Source organism: Oncorhynchus kisutch, linkage group LG23, assembly GCF_002021735.2.
Source record: "Oncorhynchus kisutch isolate 150728-3 linkage group LG23, Okis_V2, whole genome shotgun sequence".
Lineage (NCBI taxonomy): Eukaryota > Metazoa > Chordata > Actinopteri > Salmoniformes > Salmonidae > Oncorhynchus > Oncorhynchus kisutch.
The window spans coordinates 15834777-15862464 of NC_034196.2; the positions used below are offsets into that span (position 1 = coordinate 15834777).

The 27688-nt window shown below is 44.5% G+C and overlaps 1 protein-coding gene across 1 annotated transcript; it reads left to right on the forward strand.

The window, feature by feature from the left end:
- The first annotated feature begins 37 nt into the window (after nucleotides 1–37).
- On the forward strand, nucleotides 38–27688 carry LOC109868716 (dihydropyrimidinase-related protein 2-like). Its single transcript, XM_020458442.2, has 14 exons — nucleotides 38–370; nucleotides 8178–8266; nucleotides 8486–8670; nucleotides 9260–9424; nucleotides 11063–11124; nucleotides 11907–11987; nucleotides 17065–17133; nucleotides 17256–17376; nucleotides 17533–17689; nucleotides 17858–17999; nucleotides 18405–18575; nucleotides 19529–19708; nucleotides 20890–21064; nucleotides 21618–27688. The coding sequence occupies exons 1-14, from the start codon at nucleotides 323–325 to the stop codon at nucleotides 21707–21709; spliced, it is 1737 nt and encodes a 578-aa protein (XP_020314031.1). The 5' UTR covers nucleotides 38–322; the 3' UTR covers nucleotides 21710–27688.

The window sequence follows — 27688 nt, forward strand, 5'->3', positions numbered from 1 at the left end:
CGCATGCACGTAGGGCTTCGTCAAGAGTGTCTGTCCCTCCCTCCCTCGGTGTGTGAGTCCGTCTGGCAAGGTTTGGCGCATCAGCGGAGAACAGGAGAGAGAGAGAGGACGTGATTTGGAGCTGCGGTTCTTTCCCTAGATTCTGCGAGCGGTGGCCTCCCGCTTTAGGACGCACGACTCCTTTTGGAATTGTACACTCTCTTTGCTGCTAACTTCCTTGCCTATTCCACACCGGCCTTATCCACCCGGCAAACCGCACTATTCTGAACACCCATTCCATTGATAGCGGTCCATTAAGCGCAGCAAGAGCAGAACAGCGAAGATGTCTGGGCAAGGCTATCAGGGCAAGAAGAACATTCCCCGCATTACAGTGAGTTAGGAAAACATGTATTCATTGCATTGAACATTGTGCATGTATTGCTACAACTATCCGGCAAAGATGTGCATCGCTAAAATGAGGCTTGTGATCCGAATTATTTGAAGCTCTCTCGGGTAGCTTTAGGCTACATCTCAAAGGTGAACGACCTGTTTGCATAAACTGTGAAATGCATTCTGCACGAGCTCTTGGTGTAATTAACGGGGTCTTTAGGATTAACATGGAGAGGCCACATTTTTTAGACTATGTAAAGAAATGATCTTTCAAATGACAATGGGCTAAAATGGGCTATTACAGTTTTGTTTATTGGGTCAACACGCGTGATCGTTCAGAGCATAGGCTGGCTTTCAAGGACTTAATTAATCTCAATTGTCTTTATTTGACAAGATGAGAGCATGAGGCTAGCCGGCCAACTTTGGATGAGCCAAATCACATCTGGCTCTTGTAAGACTCCTTGAAATCAATGTTGTCCTTGAATCATTTCCACATGTACAATTAATTCAGTCGCACGGCTGTGGTTTCGCGGACCCACATTATAGGGGACATTTCCATGCCGATGTTCTTTGTCAGAGAACAGTATCTGGCCGGTTATCACCGTTCGCCAACGGGTGGAGCAAAAGCATTAGCTTTCTCGCCTGTGCCCATCCGCTGCAATGTCGGATTAGTTTTTCTGGACAATTCCAACTCCGGTGAATTCGGTAAAATTGTTATTTATATATAGCCGGGTTTAGGACATATAACCCGTTATTGTTTACGGATTTTGTGTGACTCTGGGCAAGGCAGCAACCATGTCTCGCCCAAGATTTTAAATCATGGCGAGGAGAGAAAATCATAGGATAATGACAAGAGAAGAAGAATGAAAGGGGGGCGGCAGAGGCTCCAGTTTCCTGCCGTGTCTCTCAGCCTCTACATTAATGAAGGGAAATGGGCAAAAACGACTATATACTCCCGCATGTCTTTCCATATTTATATTGCTGAACTGCTTCATTTATAGGTTTTCGTCTCCAGTGGTCTATATGAACTCCCCAACTATTAATCCAACATTCATGCTTCCCAACCACATTGCAATGAACCTATGCTTCAATACACAGTTGAAAAACACCTTTTGGCCTTTGTCTTAAGACCATAGGCCTACTTCTCCATGTAATGGATGTCCTGAAGATCTATAACAGTCTAAGCTTTTATGGGAAAAGTGCCTCTCTCCTCATTGCGTGTGCATGTGAGCTTATTTTGTGGACAAAGAAAGCAATTTGAAAGGGGCTTTGGCTGGCATCCCGGTTGGTTACTCCAGCAGGCTGTCAGGCTGGCTGGGTCTGACAAAACTGATGCAGGTTTGGCCTAAACCCTGTCACATCCCACAGCCTGCTCATATGGATACGGCAGCCGCCAGCCATGACCTGGTGAAGGGAGCAGTCTAGGGATAACCCACCTAATGATCTATTCACATAGTCACACACACTATCATTCTGCGATGCTCTGCCCCTTCTACTGAGCTGTCCTCATCCCTCTCTGAACTCCTGTTGCTAAACTCAGCCATTGTCCAACATGAGGATGATGGGAGAGACAGAGAAAGAATAGAGGTACGCCTAAAGTAGCCCATATTTCAGACTGCAAGAGATGAAAGAGCTAAATGGATAGACAGACAGATAAACAGGGGTGACTGAGAGTGCAGTACCAAGGGTGACTGCGAGTGTAGTACCAAGGGAGCAGCCGCAGTTGTGTGTATGTGTGCCACACCCCTATGGCAGGGAGCAGTGAGCACACTGTGTTGTCTGCCTGTCATGTAGACAGCCTGTCACACACACATTTATGGAACCAAACAATCCCCTTCCCCGTACAGTCCAACAATCTTCTGCTTATCCAGGTCATATCCTTGTTATTTCATGCATTTATCAATTATCATAACACAGGATCAGCAAGCCAGGGAGTGTCGTCACTGTTTCAAGGTAGATGTACATCTATGTGTATATCATATGTGTATGAATGTGTTTGCGGTTTTAGATCAGTTTATCATCCTTGCGCTCCAGGCTTTGCCCTGTCTTCACCCAGTTCCGGAGTAGATTCCCTGAAGAGCCTAACAGTAAGTGTTAGATCAGAGGATCAGGAGCCATAGTAGCCCTAACAGCTAACTCAGATATAGAACATATACTCTGTGTCAGGGGAAAGAGAACATGAGGGCAGATAGAGAGAGATGAATGAAAGAGAAACTGAGAGAGTAAGAACAAAGTACAGTCAATCTCACACACTAAAACAATTCACTGCATAACCAAACACACGATCACTATAGATACACACAAAGAATGTGCTTGCATGCTACTTTCTGTCTTTCATGTTAAGTCAATTGTGATTTTTTTTGGTTGGGTGATTATGACAAACACCCCCCACAGAAACATAGGCGTACACACACACACACAGTTGTTGAGATTGGAAAGTCAAAGGGCAGCAGGCAGGCTGCAGTACGAGGCTGTCGTCACCAGCTGGAGTGGTCAGCTGCAGACTAGGAAGCAGCACACCTCAGAGACGCCTCATCAAATATGAATGTCATCCTAAAATCACCACCTGGGGCTGCATTCAAAAGATTACTCATCCAACTCTCTCATGAATATGATTAGGTTCATTTACAGTCACACACTCACTCACTCAAAGTTACCATTGGAAAATGTGGAAACAGAAATAGATTTTTGGATTTATTGTTATTTAAGGGGAGGACTCTAAAGGGTTCCTGTATAAAACTGATGGACTTAACTGCAGGACGGACATATCATGAATACTTTAATGAGAGAGGTCTTCCTGTTGTTCCCAGGCTCTGGGGTCAAGAGTTCAGGAGTCAGTGGAATACCTGGGATAGGGCCACTGTGGATGCCATTTTATCCAGAAGCCTCTGGCCGTGTCCGAATACCCCTAGCAGCATTCTAAATAGTATGCATTTTGGGTATGCGAAAATACAAGATAAAGTATATAGAATGTGAAATTCAGTATGCCTTAAATGCCATGATTTCATACTCATTTCATACTCATTTCGGCTTTTAATTTAGTAGAGTTCGCTGCATTGAGGAAGAGAATCGTCTTTCGAGACTCGTGTTTTTGTCTACCGCTGATAATCAGACAAGGGGACGCAATCTACCAAAATGAACAAATGGTGGGATTCAATGCAATTGCACATTATATGACACCTTCACAGTATGGATGAGACTAGTATTGATATTTGTGTGTACTGCATTTGTTTTTTACTAAACGGTATGTTCTAAATAGTATGTAGTTAGAACGATTAGTACACAGTATGGAATTGAAGTAAGCAGTAGGCAAGCCAGATTTCAGACACGGCCCCTGAATCTTCCTGTTAGATCAGTCTCTGTTACTAAAGACAGTCCAGCCTGGTGCTGCTCATCTCCAGCCCGCCATTCTCCCACAGTAATCCCATTATGCACTGTGGCCTGGGGAATTCCGTGTTCACACATTACACAAAGCACACTCTTAGTTCTAAGGGACACTGACTGCCTGCCAATAACACTTTTTTCCCTTCTACACTGTGAGATATAATCAGGCATATCCCCATTCATAAACCCTCCAATGTGAGATAGTGTTTATTTATGTCCACTTCAGCAGCTGGGCACAGGAAGATAGGGGAAGGAATGGTGCCCCAGTGCAACCTGGGATTTTTCTCTGACAAGCAAGGTTTCCTTTTTCTTTTAAGAGGATCCGGCGGCCGCTACACAGTACAGATGGTTGGCTCAACAAAATCCATGCTTCTAAATTGGAGCGTCTGTACAGTAGCAGTCAGTCTGTGTGTCTTAAACCAGACAGCCACCCAGCAGCTCCTGCAGTCTTTGATCAGGGGAACTGTGGCTATTCCAGATCCAGGAGACATAGAGCTGACGGGGCCTGAGGGCAGTTTCCTGTTCACCCATCCACTGGAAAGAAACTATTGGATCAGTAACTATTTGGATTAGGCGTGCTTGATGCTTCTCCACCCCAGCTCCAGCACATGTTCCCCGGGAGTTTTCCACTGGGAGAGAACAACACATGCTGTTCCTTGGTTACCTCATTTGACAGCGTTTTGTCGTCGATCGAGGAAGGTTGCTCAGGCCCAGTAGAAATGGGCCCTGTCTATTGCTTTCATGCAATGTGTGAATAACGTCTTTGCCCTAATGGTTTCAATTTTAATGTTTGATGTCACGTCTTCAACTACACGTCAGTAGTCTTTCATTCGAGCCCTCTAAAACATGATACATTGGACTGATCTGCCACACAGCGTGGAGAGAGGATGGTTCAATGCAACATCAATCCATCAGTCTATCTCTGATTGACCTCTAACCTAACCAGGCTCTAGTCTGGTGCTGGGCCTGGTTCAGATTTGTTTTTGCAGTTTAGGGAATTTCTGAAAACGGCTTCTACACTTAAATCTCAATTGAATCATTTGTATTAGGTCTGTATTAGTTGGTCAGAGATGAATTACCTGTTGTTGATATTAAACATTGACCAACACCCTAGGCATATTATTTGTCTAAGAGTTAAAAACCCCTGTTCAATTGAGTCAATATCCTGTTTGTGTGTGGATAGAACTGGTTCACTGTCATGTTTGGCTCAGGTCCAGAACAATCAAAAGATAGATGCTCTCCAAAAACATGATGCCCGATGGACGATCACAGGCCAAGAAGATTGGGTACTGACTTTGACTTGCAAATGCTTCTTTAAAAACAAGAACCGCTAAGTAGGTTAAAATAAGAAGAAGCATGAAATAGGCGTGCACGTTTATAAACAAAACACAGTAGATTGAGTTTAAAAGCTCTTGACTGTTGTTATCATTGGACCTTTACTAAGAGTGACAGAGAATGACTTGTAATCCTGACACAGGACCACATTTTTCTGGAACCTTTCTTGCCGTTTTTGGTAATGTAAGAGTATCTAAAAATGTAATTCTAATTTTTAGATCATGGCTGTCTCACACATAGTTGTATGAATGTTTATGAATGGATTTCGGTAAAGGCCTCCAATTTTATAGTGCATTTGGAATGTATTCAGACCCCTTGACTTTTTCCACATTGTGTTACAGCCTTATTTTAAAATTGAATAAATTGATGAGGGGGAAAAAAACGATCTACACACAATACCCCATAATGACAAAACAAAAACAGGATTCTACACATTTTTGCTAATGTGTGTGTGTGTGTGTGTGTGTATATATATGCACTATAAATGCACTATAAATATTACATGTTACATTTACATAGGTATTCAGACTCTCCAAGCGAGCTGTCATGTGCCTTTTACTGAGGGGTGGCTTCCGTCTGGCCACTCTACCATATAGGCCTGATTGGTGGACTGCTGCAGAGATGGTTGACCAAGGCCCTTCTCCCCCGATTGCTCAGTTTGGCCGGGCGGCCAGTTTTAGGACGAGTCTGGGTGTTTCCAAACTTTTTCCATGTAAGAATGATGGAGGCCACTGTGTTCTTGGGGACCTTCAAAGCTGCAGACATTTTTTGCTACCCTACCCCAGGTCTATGCCTCGACACAACCATGTCTCGGAGCTCTACGAACATTTCCTTCGACCTCATGGCTTGCTTTTTGCTCTGACATGCAACTGTCATCTGTGGGACCTTATATAGATGTGTGTACCTTTCCAAACCATGTCTAATCAATTGAATTTACCACAGGTGGGACTCCAGTCAAATTGTAGAAACATCTCAAGGATGATCAATGGAAACCGGATGCACCTGAACTCAGTTTCGAGTCTCATAGCAAAGGGTCTGAATACTTATGTAAATAAGTTATTTCAGTTTATTTTATTTTATGCATTTACAACAAAAACACATCTCAAAACCTGTTTTTGCTTTGGCGTTATGGGGTATTGTGTAGGTGGATGAAGAAAAAATCATTTTAGATTAAGGCTGTAACGTAACAAAATGTGGAAAAGGGGAAGGGGTCTGAATACTTTCCGAATGCACTGTATATGTGAAATGGCACGACAAATAATGAAATAGTGATAGTCAACCACTTGATTTTTGTTCAGTGAACAGTTGCTAAAACAGGGTGGAATCATGTAGATGTGAGAATGGACTGGGTTCATCACTCCTGTCACACGAGTTATTCAAAATGTCCTGACATAGTCATCACCGATAATACATTCTTTGGGGATTTGTTCAAAAGAGAGGAGAGAAATGTGTGTGAGCGTGCGTTTCTGCGTGTGTCTTTGTTTTATAGAATGTTTGTCAGTTGGCAGGGAACAAGTAACCACTTTTGTTGGGGAAAAAATATACCAAAGCATGTCAATGTCATAGAGATGAGTTTTCTATTCTTTAGTCCAAATGCATTTCGGGCGGGGCATTGTGAACCCCGTTGGAAAGCATTTCTGCTTGAGGCCAGGGCTTCTAGCAGGGAAACACGCTAGAGGCTGAAACTCAAACAGAGCAACCTTTGTTTGTGGAGGGGGCTAAATGCCTCGTGACCAGAATTGTGCCTCTCCACTTTTGTAGAGTAGGCCGTCGCCACTGGGGCAACACAGGGAGGTGCCAGGGGGCCCGGCTCTCCCTCTCTCAGTCTCGCACAGAAACAAGTGGCCTGGTGACAGAGGTATGGAAGACTGATTCCCAGTGAGGATGCCGGAGGGGCGTGTCCTGTGGCGTGCTCTGCTGCTTGTCATTGATTCATCAGTGCATTCCTCACCCTCATTTTGAGCCATGCTGGTATCATCCTACCTAGTCAATTATCCATTCGAAGATGCATGTTCCATATTTTGTTCCTGGTCACGACATGCTGTATTCAGCCATCTGTAATAAGCACACTGTACATCTGCGTTCCCTTTCTCCCTTCCTGTATTAAGATGTGCATGAAGCATTGATCACGCAGTCTCTCTTTAAGACTCATTCCAGGCTGCTGCTCAACTCCGATCCTCTGTGTCTTTGGTTCCGATTGAACTCCCGTTCCCTCTCTCCTATTGCTCTGCTTCTCGATCTCTCTCTCTCTCTCTCTCCTTTATTCTTACAATCCCAAACACTTTCTGTCCGTTCTCTGTCCCATTCTCTGTCCCTGCATGGAACTGCTTCTTCCTCTGTGGTGTGTGTGTGTGTGTGTGTGTGTCTGTGTGTCTGTGTGTGAGAGAGAGAGAGACTTACAACACAAGCCATCCATAATCAAATAGATCATGCCAGCCCAACACAACCAGTTGGGGCAACCATAAACATTTTGGGAGGATAACTTGTTCCTTATCATCACAGAACTCACTTGGACGAAGCCTAATATCCCCATGACGCAACAAGGCAGAACATCAGATAATGCTGTGACAGTGACACATGATGTGACACTGCCCAATACAGCAGAGAGGCAGTCGGAACGTCCCACCATGGTGGGGGTGATGGGACATGTAGGGGGGTTAAGTCTTTTGGCTTGTCTTTAGTATTTTACGTGTCTGTATTTAGTATATTAATAGCACAGTGTTCGCTGATGCTTCCTGTAAAGAAAGTGGCTGGTACTGCGGTGGTGCCAAATACAATACTCACCATCATGAGCTCATTTTTATTAGGCCATATAAATGACCAGGACGTTCTTTGTCCGTTACATTCTGGTGTCTGCTTTCCCACACTGACATTAAAGGCTTTTCCTAAAGGAACGCTTACTTCACTGTGTTAACTCTGTGAGAATGAAGAGAACTGGATATGTGTATACTAACGAATGAATGAATGAATGAATGACAGACAGTTGGCAACCCATCCCTTACAGGATGAATTGACACATAAAGAAACATTACCTTGATTCACAGTGAATTCTTCATCCAATAATATATATTTTTTAAATGATCTTGTAGAGTGACCGTCTCCTGATCAAAGGGGCGATAATCGTGAACGATGACCAGTCCTTCTGTGCTGACATCTACATGGAGGATGGTCATATCAAGTGAGTTTCACAACGACGACTACATGCTCTACTTCTGAGAGGTTAACTACCTCTGCACCATCTTTACCATGCGTTAGACTTTTAACACTGGCCTGTAGTTTGCTTTTACAGACTAAATTGCAGTCTATAACTCTATAACAACTCTCTCTTTTTCTCTTTCTCACTCTCTCTCTCTTGTTTTCCCTTCTCTCTCTTTATCTCTCTTCCTCTGACTTCCAGACAAATTGGCGAGAACTTGATAGTGCCCGGTGGGGTGAAGACCATCGATGCCCACGGGCGCATGTTGATGCCAGGGGGCATTGATGTGCACACACGCTTCCAGATGCCCGATCGGGGCATGACCTCGGTGGACGACTTCTACCAGGGCACCCGCGCCGCTCTGGCAGGGGGCACTACCATGATCAGTATGTACACTACCACCTACCCACTTTCTGTCCTCCCCCTCTCAGGGCACAGTGCCAGCTCCATCTATGGCAGCACCAGGTCCTGAGTCCATAAAGTCTCATCTGCTACAGACTAGCGTGCCACCAAGTGCTGCTGAGTGCTGTGAAAAGTGGACTAGGGAGGACATTCAGAACTTTTTTCAAGTTGTTTATCCACTCTCCTCCTTATTGCTCAGTAATAGCATGGCCTGCCTGCAGCGTTCCTAGAGTTCTACTGAATATCCTAGCTGCCTCAGTAAAGGTCCATCTCCCTGCTCAGCAGTTACACAGACTCCTGAAGAGTAAGGTGGCTTTATCACATCGGGCAGAATGCTGACTTTTGCTGCTCTGCACTGCAGAGTCCACAGAGCCATCTCTGTAAATGGGTCACGTCACGAAACAGAGGCTTACTGGGTCACAGTGCAGTGCAGTACAATCTGGTGGATGAAACATGATGCAAGATCCTGATCTAGGCTTTCAATCTGACCTACTGCATATCATGGTTGAATGCGACCAGAACAATAAGAATGAACCAATTTACTAAACAATTGTATGTGTGTGTGTCCACTAGTTGACCACGTGGTTCCGGAACCCGGGGTCAGTTTGCTGTCTGCCTTTGAGCAGTGGCGTGAGTGGGCGGACAGCAAGTCGTGCTGTGACTACTCTCTACATGTGGACATCACTGAGTGGCACAAGGGAGTCCAGGAGGAGATGGAGGCCCTTGTCAAGGACCACGGTACAGACACATCCACATTAACATCTCATAATGTGATATAGTACATTTTGATTGGTTGTGTTCATGTTTTCTATTTCTGTATGGTTGCTAGATTCCCTACATGTACAGTACCAGTCAAAAGTTTGGACACACCTAGTCATTCAAGGGTTTTTCTTTATTTTTACTATTTTTTGAAATTGTAGAATAATACTGAAGTCATCAAAACAATGAAATGGAATCATGTAGTAGTCAAAAAAGTGTTACAAATATAAAAACATGTTTTAGATTTTAGATTCTTCAAAATTCCCACCCTTTGCTTTGATGACAGCTTTGCACACTCTTGGAATTTTCTCAACCAGCTTCATGAGGAATGCTTTTCCAACAGTCTTGAAGGAGTTCCCATATATGCTGAGCGCTTGTTGGCTGCTTTTCCAAACTCTGCTGTCCAACTCATCCCAAACCATCTCAGTTGGGTTAAGGTCAGATGATTGTGGAGGCCAGATCATCTGATGCAGCACTCCATAACTCTCTTGGTCAAATAGCCCTTACACAGCCTGGAGGTGTGTTGGGTCATTGTCCTGTTGAAAAACAAATGATAGTCCCACTAAGCACAAACTAAATGGGATGGTGTATTGCTACAGAATGCTGTGGTAGCCATGAAGGTTAAGTGTGCCTTGAATTCTAAATACATCACCTACAGTGTCACCAGCAAAGCACCATCACATCTCCTCCATGCTTCACGGTGGGAACCACACATCCGTTCACCTAGTCTCACAAAGACAGGATGGTTGGAACCAACAATCTCAAATTTGGACAATTTATACTCATCAGACCAAAGGACAGATGTCCACCAGTCTAATGTTCATTGCTCGTGTTTCTTGGCCCAAGCAAGTCTCTTCTTATTATTGGTGTTTTTTAGTAGTGGTTTCTTTGCAGCAATTCGCCATGAAGGCCGGATTCACGCAGTCTCCTCAGAACAGTTTGTTACTTGAACTCTGTGAAGCATTTATTTGGTCTGTAATTTCTGAGGCTGGTAACGTTAATGAACTTGCCCTCTGCAGCATATGTAACTCTGGGTTTGCGACTGCACTTGAAGAAACTTGAAGTTCTTGAAATTTCCGTATTGACTGACCTTCATGTCTTAAAGTAATGATGGACTGTCGTTTCTCCTTGCTAATTTGATCTGTTCTTGCCATAATATGGACTTGGTCTTTTTCCAAATAGGGCTTTCTTCTGTATACCCCCCTACCTTGTCACAACACAACTGATTGGCTTAAATCCACAAATGAAATCCACAAATGCACACCTGTTAATTGAAATGCATTCCAGGTGACTACCTTATGAAGCTGGTTGAGAGAATGCCAAGAGTTTGCAAAGCTGTCATCAAGGCAGAATCTCAAATCTCAAATATATTTTTATTTGTTTCACACATTTTTGGCTACTTCATGATTCCATATGTGTTATTTCATAGTTTTGATGTTTTCACTATTATTCTACAATGTAGAAAATAGTAAAAATGAAGAAAAACCCTGGAATGAGTAGGTGTGTCCAAACATTTGACTGGTGTACTGTATGTTCATATGTTACTGGTCTCTTCGCCTCTCTTTGTTTCTCATCCCAACTCTGTACCTTCCTTTGACACGTGCTCTCTTTCCTCAGGTGTCAACTCTTTCCTTGTCTATCTGGCTTATAAGGGTGTTTTCCAGCTTGCTGACTCTCAGGTAGGACTTACCTTATCATATGGTAGCTTTTTTTTTTTACGTTGTCTCCCTGTTTGTCTTACAGGAAACACACATCGATCGCTACCGCCACAAAGGACATGAATGGTTAAAATAATCTTTAAGAAAAAAGTATGAAAGGAATTCACCTCTTTTTGCGCCACATTAACTGTACTGTTGAAAGTTATGGGACAAAATCACACTGAATACTCAATTACATGCACTGTAAGACTTTATATACTGTAGCTCTCCAGCCCTCCCCACCCAGCATATCCCATGGCCTGCTCTGGGCTGAGTTGAGGGGGGAGGTTGAGGCATTCATTGTGTGTGTCTCCAGTGTGAGTAAGGGACAATGAAAGAATGCACCAGTCCAAGTCTTTGTGTCTGACTCATGGTGAAACAGATTAATCTTGGACTGGAGGCTCCTTTGAAAACGACCCGCGTTGGTCTTTGCACCTGTGTGAGGAATGCATTCAGGCTGCTTGGCCAGAGCATTTCATTCTGTTTTGTGCAGGTCTCCCAAGGCAACCTATGGTAGCTCTTTATTATATTTCTGGCTTTTGGGAGATGACTCATACAAGACTCACACATCGCTCATACATCAGTAACAGGTTCTCCTCTACCACTGTTGTATTTGAGACCTTCAGAGTGAGTTTGCATGGTGTGAAATTGGCATTATTGTTCACTTTGCTCAGCTATCAGAGTATCCTCATTTAACTTTAACCTGTCTGTTCTATGACCCATCTGTGGTTGTCTCAGGCTGCTGACATGGTTATTTCCTGTAGGTCTATGAGGTGTTCAGTGTGATCCGGGACCTGGGGGCCATCGCTCAGGTCCATGCTGAGAATGGAGACATTGTGGCTGAGGTAAGACCTGAGGCTAATGGGGTAAGGCGGTTTTCTCTCTCTAAAATGGCTCCGGAAGAAATGGCAGCAGTTTTACGGGCGCCCAACCAATTGTGCTATTATGTTGTTGTTTTTTTGCGTTATTTGTAACTTATTTTGTACATAATGTTTCTGCAACCGTATCTTACGGCAAAAAAAGAGCTTCTGGATATCAGGACAGCGATCACTCACCTCAGGTTAGTATTTCTTCTTCGACACCAACATCTCAGTTATTGTCAAGAGGAAGAGACGCAGGTATAGAGGACACAGAGTGGGGTGCCCCCAGAGTGGGGTGATTCGCAAAAGGCGAGTTGGAAAGCTGCCGTTACCATCGATATTACTCGCCAACGTGCAATCATTGGACAATAAATTAGACGGCGTACGATCACGAATATCCTACCAACGGGACATCAAAAACTGTAATATCTTGTGTTTCACGGAATCGTGGCTGAATGATGACATGGATATTCAGCTAGCGGGATTTACACTGCACCGGCAAGATGGAACAGCACACTCCGGTAAGACGGGGGGGGGGGCGGTCTGTGCATATTCGTAAACAACAGCCAGTGCATGAAATCTAAGGAAGTCTCTAGATTTTGCTCGCCTGAAGTAGAGTATCTTGTGATAAAATTCAGACCACACTATCTGTGTGGCTGTTTATTTACCACCACAGACAGATGTTGGCACTAAGACCGCACTCAGTCAGCTGTATAAGGAAATAAGCAAACAGGAAACCGCTTATCCAGAGGTGGCGCTCCTAGTAGCCGGAGACTTAAATCAGTTCTACCTAATTTCTATCAACATGTTAAATGTGCAACCAGAGGAAAAAAAACTCCACACACAGAGACGCGTCCCTCGCACTCCATTTGGTAAATACGACCAAAATGATATCCTCCTGATTCCGGCTTACAAGCAAAAATTAAAGCAGGAAGCAACAGTGACTCGGTCCATAAAAAAAGTGGTCAGATGAAGCAGATGCTAAACTACAGGAATGTTCTGCTATCACAGACTGGAACATGTTCTGGGATTCTTCTGATGGCATTGAGGAGTACACCACATCGGTCATTGGCTTTATCAATAAGTGCATCGAGGACCTCGTCCCCACAGTGACTGTACATACATACTACATACCCGAACCAGAAGCCATGGATTACAGGCAACATTCGCACTGAGCTAAAGGGTAGAGCTGCACCTTTCAAAGTGCGGGACTCTAAGAAATCCTGCTATGCCCTTCGACGAACCATCAAACAGGCAAAGCGTCAATACAATGCTAAGATTAAATCATACTACACCGGCTCCGACGCTTGTCTTATGTGGCAGGGCTTGCAAACTATTACAGACTACAAAGGGAAGCACAGCCGCAAGCTGCCCAGTGACCAAGCCTACCAGACGAGCTATGCTTGCTTCGAGGCAAGCAACACTGAGGCATGCATGAGAGCATCAGCTGTTCCGGACGACTGTGTGATCATGCTCTCCGTAGCTGATGTGAGTAAGACCTTTAAACAGGTCAAAATTCACAAGGCTGCTGGGCCAGACGGGTTACCAGGACGTGTGCTCCGGGCATTTGCTGACCAATTGGCAGGTGTCTTCACTGACATTTTCAACATGTCCCTGATTGAGTCTGTAATACCAACATGTTTCAAGCAGACCACCATAGTCCCTGTGCCCAAGAACACGAAGGCAACCTGCCTAAATGACTACAGACCTGTAGCACTCACATCCGAAGCCATGAAGTGCTTTGAAAGGCTTGTAATCGCTCACATCAACACCATTATCCCAGAAACCCTAGACCCACTAATTTGCTTACCGCCCCAACAGATCCACAGATGATGCAATCTCTATTGCACTCCACACTGCTCTTTCCCACCTGGACAAAAGGAACTTCTATGTAAGAATAATATTCATTTACTACAGCTCAGGGTTCAACACCATAGTACCTTCAAAGCTCATCACTAAGCTAAGGATCCTGGGACTAAACACCTCCCTCTGCAACTGGATCCTGGACTTTCTGACGGGCCGCCCCCAGGTGGTAAGGGTAGGTAGAAAGACATCTGCCACGCTAATCTTCAACACTGCAGCCCCTCAGGGGTGCGTGCTCAGTCCCCTCCTGTACTCCCTGTTCACCCATGACTGCATGGCCAGGCACGACTCCAACATCATCATTACGTTTGCAGACGACACAACACTGGTAGGCCTGATCACCAACAACGACAAGACAGCCTATAGGGAGGAGGTCAGAGACCTGGCCGGGTGGTGCCAGAAGAGCAACCTACCCCTCAACGTAACTAAGTCTAAGGAGATGATTGTGGACTACAGGAAAAGGTGGACCTCAGCATGCCCCCATTCTCATCAACAGGGCTGTAGTGGAGCAGGTTGAGAGCTTCATGTACCTTGGTGTCCACATCACCAACAAACTAGAATGGTTATGTTATTTTTCACTGTCTTTTTTTACTGTTGTTTTTATTTCTTTACTTACCTATTATTCACCTAATACCTTTTTTCCGATGTTGGTTAGAGCCTGTAAGTAAGCATTTCACTGTAAGGTCTACTACACCTGTTGTATTCGGCGCACGTGACAAATAAACTTTGATTTGATATTGTCACACTGACCTTCTCAATATTGCCGACTTAGTACACAAGGGGTGCCAAACAAACCCAGAATGCTAACAAAATTAGCACAAGTAATAACACATTTCCAAGGGGGTTGCTAGCTAAATATGCTAACGAGCGAAAATGAAAATAAGCGATTTGCAAAGACAGTCAATCCAGCTCGTGTGTGTGTGTGTGTGTGCAATTTTTGGTGAGTTTGGACATTTACAAGCGAATGTGAACGAGAGACATTGTGCAAATTGTGGCAGCCCAGGGGACAATAAATAGGACACACAATAAATAAGACAGCGAGAGTCGGTTTTGCCGGTGCTTAAAGAAAAGTTGTTCTTTAATAAAGGTTGGGGGGAACGAGGAGGGGAGAAATACATCTGAAAGACTTCTCAAGTAACGGGTGGGTCACTGTTCAGTGTGGCTGTTCCTCGGACCGTCTGTGTTCATTTAAAAAAAAATATTTCACCTTTATTTAACCAGGTAGGCCAGTTGAGAACAAGTTCTCATTTACAACTGCGACCTGGCCAATATAGAGTAAAGCAGTTCGACACATACAACAATACAGAGTTACACATGGAATAAACAAACATACAGTCAATAATACATTAGAAAAATCTATATACAGCATGTGCAAATGAGGTAGGATAAGAGAGGTAAGGCAATTAAGGTAAATTAATTACAATATAGCAATTAAACACTGGAATGGTAGGATGTGCAGAAGATGAATGTGCAAGTTGAGATACCGGGGTGCAAAGGAGCAAGATAAATAAATAAATACAGTATGGGGATGAGGTAGATTGGATGGGCTATTTACAGATGAGCTATGTATAGGTGCAGTGATCTGTGAGCTGCTCTGACAGCTGGTGCTTAAAGTGTCCATATGAACAAAAAAGAGAGTGGGAGTGCTGAGTCTGGGGTTTCAATACTTGCGCCGGGAGTCGTTGTGTCTGGGAATGGTTCCTCTTTCTTTGGGCCCAAAGAAAAGGAAGAGAGAAAGTTGAGCCAAACATTACCTAGTATCTTCTTTGTCGTCTGATCGAGGTGCTTATCATACTCACTGCTGTTTTTCTGGGGTCTAGGAGTACCCTCTGCCTGTCTACCCAAGCGCCCGAGTGACTGCACCTCTACTTATACCCATTTGGGGTAACGAGGGAACGGTGGGACCAATTCCAGGTCCAATTGGTTGCAGCACCTGGACTGGGTAGTATGGGTGTTGAATCACCAGCCCCAGTCAGTGCCTATAGAGCTGTCCATGGTGCTGACTCACCTTGGCCTCTGTAGCCCTCTGGAGCTGACTAAGAACCTGCTCTTTCCGTGTAGCTCCCTGCTTTGTTTTGACGCATGCTTGTCTAAAGGAGAAACTGTACTTGTATACACACTGTGTCTGTGGAGTCTGGAGTTGCTAGGGCAACGGGCCTGCCTGCTCTGCTCAGAGAAGAGGGGGGGAGCAGACGGAGAGGAGAAAAAAAATCAAGATAGCAAGGAATCAAGATAGCACTGGCAGCTGTACAGATAACTCATCCAAAGGGCTTTGACTTCTCAAACACGGCAGATGATGCCTCGTCACCTTATTATTTCAGCCACTTACTTAGATAACTAGCAAGTTAAACTTAGGGGTCGCGTTAACTCAGAATTCTTTCACGCAGAAAGAAAAGATAATACACAATAAATATATTGCTGCGTTTTGTAAGCGCTCATCTAAAATACTTCTTATTGTAATTTCTGCTCGGAATTTGACAAATGTTGTGCTTCAGTTTCACTTCTCTACTCGGATGAGAATTCACAAACAGGCATTCTATCACCAGACAGCACTGACTGATGTGTAGCTACTTTCCTCCGGTACTTTTCTCTGTGTAGCCAAGTTTCACTTCAAGCGAAACATTAGCAAATGTACCTGGCTACATTCTTTCTATGATAAACATTAGAAGTATAATGGCCATGCATCGTTTTTGCAAAACGTACCTTCTTTTTTCATTGTAAGCTTAATTACTTGTGTGGCTGCCAGCCAAATAGCTTTGCACTTGTGTTGTCATCTGATGAAAATGAAGCTATTTTCTGCTGAAAGTGTTGCACTAATGTATTTTTTGTGAAGGAAACTATAGTTGCACGTCCCTGATCACTCTATTGCACTCTATCGCACGTCCCTGATCACTCTATAAAAAACGCTGTTGACTTTCAAAATAAAACGCGACCCTTGTCAATACACAGCCGGACAACACAGCTGGGCTCACCTGCACCCACTTTATCCCGTTGTGCTATTTACAAACAAACAGGTGACTGGCTTTCAACAGTATTGACAGTATGGAAAAACCATCCCGTGGCTATTCCCAAATACCCCGGTATATACAGTATACCGCCAAAGCCCAGCTAACAATACACCATTTGCTGGACTATCAAAACCCGATCTATAATATCAAACACTGGACATTTTTAAAGCGTACCTGTTCTGTCCATTCAGGAGCAGCGTCGTATCCTGGAGCAGGGCATCACTGGACCTGAGGGACACGTCTTGAGCCGTCCTGAAGAGGTATAATGCATCAGCATTTGACCTCAGAGTTCTTACCTCTCTGTTTTTATCTTCCCTTTCTATTTTCAAAACGCGTCCTTGCATGGTCACCTTGACCTCTGAACCCTGGGTGTGTCTTTCAGGTGGAGGCAGAGGCTGTTAATCGTTCGGTGACAGTAGCCAATCAGACCAACTGTCCCCTCTACGTCACTAAGGTGATGAGCAAGAGTGCTGCTGATGTCATCGCTCAGGCCAGGAAGAAGGGTGAGAGACTGTTGCTAGGCTGTTGCTAGGGTACAAACATACAGAAAGATGAAGGGAAGATGCACATGTGTGAGCCAAAAGAAGGGAGAGGCACCATAATAGGTCAATAACATCATTCATTTTGTAATCACATGATGTTTCTGATTGGCCTTGCAGGCACGGTGGTGTACGGGGAGCCAATCACTGCCAGCCTGGGCACAGACGGCTCACACTATTGGAGCAAGAACTGGGCCAAGGCCGCCGCCTTCATCACGTCCCCGCCCCTCAGCCCAGACCCGACCACGCCCGACTATCTCAGCTCCCTGCTCTCCTGGTGAAAGCACTAACTCAGCACCATTACACTGAATTGGGCCATATGGACCAATATCCATATTCATATGGTGTAAACTGTTATCATGGTGACAAGGTCAAGTAGGACAATCATCCCACTCAGAGTCCAGGTGGCACAGTCTAATCTCTTGTCCTGTGCCTTCCTCCCCAGTGGAGACCTTCAGGTGACTGGCAGTGCCCACTGCACCTTCAACACTGCCCAGCGCGCCGTGGGCAAAGACGACTTCACCCTCATCCCCGAGGGTACCAACGGCACTGAGGAGAGAATGTCCCTCATCTGGGACAAGTGTGTGGTGAGAGACTACATGTTTTATATATATATAGAACATACAGTATACTCATATACAGTACATAATATATACAGTAGAACCTACAGTGTACATCATGTGTAGCGGCAGTGTAGCCTAGTGGTTAGAGCATTGGACTAGTAACCGAAAGGTTACAAGTTCAAATCCCCGAGCTGACAAGGTATCTGTCGTTCTGCCCTTGAACAGGCAGTTAACCCACTGTTCCTAGGCCGTCATTGAAAATAAGAATTTGTTCTTAACTGACTTGCCTAGTAAAATAAAGGTAAAAAAAAAATTCACACATTCGCACATTCACACAACAATTGCGTACACACTCATCTATATCCATAAAAATGTGATTTTCTCCCAAAGTTAACTGCCCCATTCTCTGTGTTCCCCTGGCTCATCCAGGTGACAGGCAAAATGGATGAGAACCAGTTTGTGGCGGTCACCAGCACCAACGCTGCTAAGATCTTCAACCTGTACCCCCGTAAGGGCCGCATCGCTGTGGGCTCTGACGCCGACCTGGTCCTCTGGGACCCAGACGTCACCAAGATCATCTCAGCCAAGAGCCACAACTCGGTCAGTCAGTCACACACTCACTACGCACAAATATTATATCTTCAGATAAGCACAGTCTACTGTATATCCAGCCATATGGTATTACACCACAGATTCATCTTCGGGAAACTGCCCTAAAGTAAATAGTTAAACTTTGAACATTCAAGTGAACTTGAAGTTGAATTGCAATGGTTCTATGAAATTACCATATTGGTATTTGTATGGTCATCTGACTCCTGACCACACATGATTGGTTGGGTTCCCCAGCTCTAGGGCGTGGGCATTATGGTAACTCAGAGGAGTGATGTCACCCCCAAACTCTGCCAGAGTACGGGAACATGTCATTTCTGATTGTTAGCAGCCAAATCACAGTGTGCGTGCGTGTGTATGTCCGTGTGTGTGCTTTTGCAATCTAATTGCTCTAGCTCTCTGTGTTCTATGGTTTCTTTCTTTCCATTTGGTCATGAAATTGACTAATGTACATGGGGAAAATTGGTAATTCAGAGAGACATAGTGTGTGTGTAATGGGTGGCCCAGCCTCTTGGTGATCTCATGCTTTTTCTAAGCCCTGTGGAGCCCACTAAATGGCCATGACCTCAGTCCTAGTCAGCCAGTAGTTTTTACGAGGGTGGTCACACTCCACACTGCTCTCCACTGCCCACACCAGCCTTGTAAGTGCCTGGTAACTCTGCTCCTCGCTGCCTGGCTAAATCAATGGTCTGTGGTGTTCAATGATGCTATCTCAGGAGGGGTTTTCAATTGCCATTTATCTATCCTTTTCAAAACCCATAGGGGACTCTTAATGATTTGAACATTGGCCCACTATAAAACAGCAGCGCACTGGCAAAGGATGGAGGAGGAGGGAGGTCCTCCACACTAGTACTAAAACCAATCAACTCACACGTATCATAAGAAAAATGATCTATTGTACTACATTCTGTCTCTCCTCCTCTCTCCCCCTGTCACCCTTCCAGAATGTGGAGTACAACATCTTTGAGGGTGTGGAGGTGCGTGGCGCCCCCCTGGTAGTGATCAGCCAGGGTAAGATCGTCCTGGAGGAGGGGAACCTCCACACCACCGAGGGGTGCGGCCGCTTCGTGGGCCGGAAGCCCTTCTCGGACTACGTCTACAAGAGGATAAAGGCCCGCAGCAGGGTAAGGCACTGTTTTGGAACTGTGTCATCGTGGTGTGCTGTCTTTTGCATTGATGTGTTTTATATCCAAGGGAGTGGGTTTCCTTTTCAAATACCCTGTATCATGTTAACTTACTGACTCATGATAAGAGGAGGGTATTGGCTGACAAGTTGGATGTTGCGTTCCAATATCAGTAGCAGTAGTAGTGTGTTACTGATGGTAGGCTTTGTTACTTTGGTCCCAGCTCTCTGCAGGTCATTCACTAGGTCCCCCCGTGTGGTTCTGGGATTTTTGCTCACCGTTCTTGTGATCATTTTGACCCCACGGGGTGAGATCTTGCGTGGAGCCCCAGATCGAGGTAGATTATCAGTGGTCTTGTATGTCTTCCATTTCCTAATAATTGCTCCCACAGTTGATTTCTTCAAACCAAGCTGCTTACCTATTTGAGATTCAGTCTTCCCAGCCTGGTGCAGGTCTACAATTTTGTTTCTGGTGTCCTTTGACAGCTCTTTGGTCTTGGCCATAGTGGAGTTTGGAGTGTGACTGTTTGAGATTGTGGATAGGTGTCTTTTATACTGATAACAAGTTCAAACAGGTGCCATTAATACAGGTAACGAGTGGAGGACAGAGTCGCCTCTTAAAGAAGAAGTTACAGTAGTGGAGTTTGGAGTGTGACTGTTTGAGGTTGTGGATAGGTGTCTTTTATACTGATAACAAGTTCAAACAGGTGCCATTAATACAGGTAACGAGTGGAGGACAGAGGAGCCTCTTAAAGAAGAAGTTACAGGTCTGTGAGAGCCAGAAATCTTGCTTGTTTGTAGGTGACCAAATACTTATTTTCCACCATAATTTGCAAATAAATAAATAAAAAAATCCTACAATGTGATTTTCTGGATTTTTTTTCTCATTTTGTCTGTCATAGTTGAAGTGTACCTATGATGAAAATTACAGGCCTCTCTCATCTTTTTAAGTGGGAGAACTTGCACAATTGGTGGCTGACTAAATACTTTTTGCCCCACTGTATATATATTGTTTAATCAAATTGAAAAGGACTGGAGCTGGTCAAACTCGCAGTTTAATGTACAAAATGATCATCTTTCCCTAAAAGCTTTTTACATGAAAGGGGAACTTAATTTAACCCATGCGGTAGGTTCGGGTTGTTTGATCTTGACTCTTGATTCTGCCTCCTCCCTGTTCTCCAGCTGGCTGAGCTAAGGGGTGTTCCCCGGGGGCTGTATGACGGGCCTGTCTGTGAGGTGTCAGTCACACCCAAAACTATGACTCCTGCCTCCTCTGCCAAGAACTCTCCAGCCAAGCAGGCAGTAGCCGGGGCCCAGCCTGTCCGCAACCTGCACCAGTCAGGGTTCAGCCTATCTGGTGAGGAGCACTGGGGTGGATCCATGAATCCATTCACTAGAGATATCTATCTGACATTATACCTATCTTTTTTTTTTTTAAGTCTTTTTTTTTACCCCCCTTTTTCTCCCCAATTTCGTGGTATCCAATTGTTAGTAGTTACTGTCTTGTCTCATCGCTTTAACCCCCCTAAGGACTCGGGAGAGGTGAAGGTCGAGAGCCATGTGTCCCCCGAAACACAACCCAACCAAGCCACACTGCTTCTTAACACAGCGCGCAGCCAGCCGCACCAATGTGTTGGAGGAAACACCGTACACCTAGCCCGCCACAGGAGTCGCTAGTGCGCGATGAGGCAAGGATATCCCTGCCGGCCAAACCCCCCCTAACCCGGCCAATTGTGCACCGCCCCATGGGCCTCCCGGTCGCAGCCCGGCTCCGGAGTCTCTGGTGGCACTGCGCCACCTGGGAGGCCTATACCTATCATAGTTTTGATGATAAACTATGATATGTTCATAACAATGAAAATGTCATAATACAGTGATATTGACTTCCTCCTCCTCTTCTGTACTTGTAGGTGCTCAAGTTGATGACAACCTTCCTCGGCGTAACACCCAGCGCATTGTGGAGCCACCTGGTGGCAGGGCCAACATCACCAGCCTGGGTTAACCCCTCCCATTGGCCACCAGGGGAAACGAGGGCTTGTGGAGAGGGGCATCAGGGACTAGGGGCCATTCCACCAGGAGCCAAACCAATTCTCCCCTCCTCAATCTCTTTCCCCCGTCTGCCGCTCCGTACATCTCTCCCCCGACACCCCACTATAAAGGAGACGCCTATAAAAAAAGATTTGCCTCATTGGAAGAAAAAAAAGAGACGAAAACAACAGCCCATATTTGAGCACTTTTGACTGTATTATTTAGTGTTCTCTACTGTACTTTCTTCCTGCCATGTATCATTCAGTTTATTTTTTGATGTTCATGTCATAGTAGTGGGGTCAAGTGAGACTAGACTGAGCAGTTTTAACACGGCCAAAAGGTCAAGACAGTGCATGTCGCATTTGCATGGAGGAAGTCGAATCTGTTTCCGTTTGTCTTTTTTCATTTTCAATGTAGGGTAAATGAAGTACGGAGACACATGGGTAACATGTTCTACATCAGATTAGTTGCGCTAACATTATGTAGTAAACAAACATGGAAGAGATAAGTCGCTTATGCTTTCCTCAATATTGATATTTTCACTGGTTTGTGTTTGTTCTCTACTGTTTATACAGCCTTGCCCTCCACTGTGCTCGTCCTCTCCCACACGGTTAAGATCAGTACAGCACTGGCTACCATCAACACAATTTATTGACTTGTCTTTTGTTATTGTTTAAAGCTGTCAGTATGCCATCCTCGTCCTCCGGGTTACGGGATGAGGCATGAGATTAGTAGTAAACTGAACCACTGTTGAAAACCTGAAAGGAGCTTCTCACTGGTGCTCATCTCATGTCATCCCACCAGTAGCTTTGTTTAAAGGAATAAATGGACTGAAAAAACATGGTCCATATTTGGAAGCTGCTGGTGAGCCAGGAAAGTCCAGTAGATTAGAGGAGAAGGGGTTTTGGCAGGCTGTGAATAGAGCGCTGTATTTCTCCCAGGGAGAGGCCATCATGGAACTTAACGGCCCATGAGAGGAGATGTGACTCAAATCTAGGATGTTGGGAGGAGTGTAACCGGGTCGGCAGCGAAGGAAGGGAGATTTGTCAGAATACTAGGGAATGCCCAATTTTTCATAGCCTCGTTCAACTCACCCTCTTTGCAAGATGGTGCCACACTCGTACTCAGCTACGCTATAGTACAGTATGTGCCCATATACCTCGCCTGAAGGGGATTGTGATCTATCACTGTAATGGGATCTTTGAGATTCATACACCATTTAATTGACAGTGTTGCAGGCAGCATCCCTCCCTCCTGTTCTAGAATGTCCCAGTACCAACCAGTGCATTCAGAAGACTGAATGTCTTTCTGCTCCCGGCCTCCTCTTTTTAATTAATGCACTCCTCTTTTCCTTTTAATCTCTTTATGTGCCTGAACCCACAGAAGTTGTACTGATAGTTCGATTTTCTATTATTCTTATGATGGTAAGATAAAAATGTCAAATAGCTGATGTTAACCGATACAAAGGTGCCAGATGTTGTTATTTCGTAATCCACGGATAGTGCTCCTTTAAAAACAACCATGTTTACTTAATATGTTCTAATGTTTTCGTTTTTAACGGTTCTTATATTTGGTGTCATTCTGTACGTAGTGGCCTGAGGCTGAACACTATTCATCTGAGCTTGAAAGTAGACATGGAGTAATGTATATCTATCTAGTAGTGCAGTGTTAATGTGTAAGGGATGGGACACACACTGGTCCCAGTGCACCACTCCTTGGGTCTCAGACCTGGAGTGCTGGTAATGGCCCTTCGTTTTGCACGGTCTGGTTTTCATTAAGGCAAAGCAGTCTGGCAGCTGTTTTTCTACCTTCACTCGCATGTCAGCGAGATCCTGGCCTAAAAGTCGCTGTTCTGCAGTGTTTCGACTTTTCCTCTCCATGACTCAACACAGAGCAACACACTCACACTGTGACAGACGCACTCACTCACACTGTGACAGACGCACTCACTCACACTCTGACAGACACACTGACTCACACTGTGACAGACGCACTCACTCACACTGTGACAGACGCACTCACTCACACTCTGACAGACACACTCACTCACACTCTGACAGACACACTCACTCACACTCTGACAGACGCACTCACTCACACTCTGACAGACACACTCACTCACACTCTGACAGACACACTCACTCACACTGTGACAGACACACTCACTCACACTGTGACAGACACTCACTCACACTGTTAGACACACGCACTCGCACGCATGCACTCACAGAACAAGGGGTGTCTGTATGTCCTTCCAGCACTGTGCTGTGTCTTGGACCCTTGGTTTTCCTGGCTGTGTTAAGGTCTCATAGGAAGCCCTTAGAAGGTAGAGTCTCTTTCAGGGTAGTAATGGTATCTGTGTATAAGGAATCTATAGCAGGGAAATTAAAGTTTGACACTTCAGTGTGACCGCCTACAGGGAATGAGATTAGACGGGGATGGGAGGGAGGTCTGCTTGTTAGTGTTCAATCACTCAGGTGAAAGAGTCATTCCAGTCAGGGTTTGGATGATCTAATGCAGCCAGATGAATTGTGTATATGCATACAGTACCAGTCAAAAGTTTGGAGACACCTACTCATTCAAGGGTTTTTCTTTATTTGTACTATTTTCTACATTGTAGAATAATAGTGAAGACAACACAACTATAAATAACACATATGGAATCATGTAGTAACCAAAAAAGTGTTAAACGAATCAAAATATATTTTATATTTGAGATTCTTCAAAGTAGCCACCCTTTGCCTTCGTGAAAGTTTTGCACACACTTGGCATTCTCTCAACCAGCTTCACCTGGAATGCTTTTCCAACAGTCTTGAAGGAGTTCCCACATATGCTGAGCACTTGTTGGCTGATTTTCCCTTACTCTGCGGTTCAACTCATCCCAAACCATCTCAATTGGGAAGAGGTCGGGTGATTGTGGAGGCCAGGTCATCTGATGCAGCACTCCATCACTCTCCTTATTGGTCAAATAGTCTTTACACAGCCTGGAGGTGGGTTGGGTCATTGTCCTGTTGAAAAACAAATGATAGCCCCACTATGTGCAAACCAGATGGGATGGCATGTCACTGCAGAATGCTGTGGTACCAATGTTTGTTAAGTGTGCCTTGAATTCTAAATAAATCACAGTGATTTAGCAAATCCAGCAAAGCACCATCACCCCACCTCTTCCATACTTCACAGTGGGAACCACATATGCGGAGATCATCCGTTCACCTACTCTGCGTCTCACAAAGACATGGCAGTTGGAACCAAAAATTGCAAATGTATACTCATCAGACCAAAGGACAGATATCCACCAGTCTAATGTTCATTGCTCGTGTTTCTTGGCCCAAGCAAGTCTCTTCTTATTATTGTTGTCCTTTAGTAGTGGTTTCTTTTCAGCAATTTGACAATGAAGGCCTGATTCACGCTGTCTCCTCTGAACAGTTGATGTTGAGATGTATCTGTTACTTGAACTCTGTGAAGCATTTATTTGGGCTGCAATTTATGAGGCTGGTAACTCTAATGAACTTATCCTCTGCAGCAGAGGTAACTCTGGGTCTTCATTTCATGTGGCCCCCATGAGTCAGTTTCATCATATCACTTGATGGTTTTTGCGACTGCACTCAAAGAAAAGTTCTTGAAATTTTCCAGATTTATTGACATTCATGTCTTAAAGTAATGATGTACTGTCGTTTCTCTTTGCTTATTTGAGCTGTTCTTGCCATAATATGGACTTGGTCTTTTACCAAATAGGCCTATCTTCTGTATACCAACCCCTACCTTGTCACAACACAACTGATTGGCTCAAAAGCATTAAAATGGAAATAAATTCCACAAATGAACTTTTAACAAGGCACACCTGTTAATTGAAATGCATTCCAGGTGACTACTTCGTGAGGCTGGTTGAGAGAATGCCAAGAGTGTGCAAAGCTGTCATCAAGGCAAATAGTGGCTACTTTGAAGAATCTCAAATATAACATATTTTGATTTGTTTAACACTTTTTTGGTTACTACATGATTCCATATGTGTTATTTCATAATTTTGATGCCTTCACTAATATTCTACAATGTAGGAAATTGTAAAAATGAAGAAAAATCCTTGAATGAGTAGGTGTGTCCAAACTGTACTGTCTGGCACGTAAGATTAAGGCTGGGACAAGTCTCCGCCCTCACATGTGAAGAGTAGGCTACATGGCTAAGCAAAAACTCTCTTTATTTTCTCTTTGCCTCTTCACTTTTATATCATTCTCATTGAGATATTACGGTCATCATTATTCAGATTTAGGTTATTGTTGTGATTATTTTTGTCATTATTATTTTACTGTGATGACTAACAATATTTAAGATTTTAGATTCTCCAGTTGTTCTTCTCATCCCATGGAAAACCCTGGCCAATGTATTGGTATTTTTTCAGCGTGAGTCTCTTGCTTGCTTGGTGTTGGACTGCATTTCTCTCAAACGGAGGGGGACGCAGGGTTAACATGATTCATACCTCTATTCCCATAGACTGGAGGGTGGAGCAAGGGGCCTGCCAAAGCACAAATAAGATCTGTCAGCCAGGAGCGCATGAGTTCTCCTGAGACTCAAAGTATGTCTGCTCTTTTCTACGCCGCTATTTCTCTCTCCCTCTTTCTCTCTCTCTGTGTGTCTCTCCCTCTTTCTCTCTCCCTCTCTCTCTGTGTCTCTCTCTCCCTCTTTCTCTCTCCCTCTCTCTCTGTGTCTCTCTCTCGCTCGCTCTCTCTCTCTCTCTCTTCCATTGTTGCCCTCTGTTGCCTTGACTACGAGGCCCTTGAGTCACCCTAGGCCCCGATTTTTGTTTGTCATGGCAACGCTTGTAAGATTGGAATTTGCCCATAGCAACCCCTCCGGACCTGGTGCTACTAGAAGAGCATGGTGTCTGTGGCAGACTAGCTGTATGGAAGCCATAAACTCTGTAGAACTCTTTCCACACACACGTTTTCTTCCCAACCCTGCTTTTCTAAAAATGAACTGCTGCTGCAGAATCACACTGTTTCAGTGTGTCACCGTCTGTATATAAGCTTTTGGTTAGTTGGGTGGGATCCACATACCTCTGCTGACCCAGGCTTCGTTGGCCCTTGAATTGCGTCTTTAAGGGCACCACAAGCTTCACATCACAGCATTTACGCAGAGTTCCTCTACAAGGCCACAGATATCTACCAGTCACCCAACGCTGTGGTGGAGCACCCATGCCTAAAGCATTGACTCAGATATTATTGTGTCCCGACAATATACTGTATACACACAAGCCCCATATACACACAAGCCCCATTTTATACCTGGTTCTAACTTTTGTCCTGATCTTGTACACATTCAGATTGTGCTCACATTTGTTGACAGGTGTCTGGATATCTTACAAGTGTAGACAGATCTAGACAGAGAAACCAACCATTTTGAAATCATTGACAGTTGGCAGCATTGACTGATTACATCAAGTTATCATGATTACATAAAGTAAGGGACCAGGAAATCTTGTCACAATGCAGACACAGTGGACAGATAACAAACACATTGTAATACCATGTGTAGACACATGTCTGGAGATGTGGGCACAATCAGAATGTAGACGAGATCAGGACAAAGCACCCATGTTAGCTCCAGGTATAAACAGGGCTATAGACACACACATGCAAGCATTCACACAGACACACACATTCCTTCTTCTTGCTCTGTCAGTTTGGATGTTTTTACATGCCACACTAATATGTGATGTAAGCGAAACACAGATTGAGAGTTTTAGGTTGGAGGTTGATAATGCTGTTCAAATCCCACCCCACACCCCTTTCCTCCCCCTCCACCTAACCCCCTCCGATTGTGAAAGTGAAACTGTGTGATGGTGTTTGTCTTGATGGCTGTGGGGTTTTGAGGATGCTTGCTCTCTATGGAAAGTGTCAAATCCCATGGATGGTGATGTAAAAACAATAACCAAAAAAAATAAAGATCAAAAACAAAA

What these genes read in the sequence shown, in the direction of transcription:
- LOC109868716 (XM_020458442.2), top strand. Translation starts at nt 323, where the DNA reads ATGTCTGGGCAAGGCTATCAGGGCAAGAAGAACATTCCCCGCATTACA. An exon ending in TCTTGAGCCGTCCTGAAGAG is followed by an intron (nt 17,134 to 17,255) that starts GTATAATGCATC and finishes TGTGTCTTTCAG; the next exon opens with GTGGAGGCAGAGGCTGTTAA. An exon ending in TCATCTGGGACAAGTGTGTG is followed by an intron (nt 18,000 to 18,404) that starts GTGAGAGACTAC and finishes TGGCTCATCCAG; the next exon opens with GTGACAGGCAAAATGGATGA.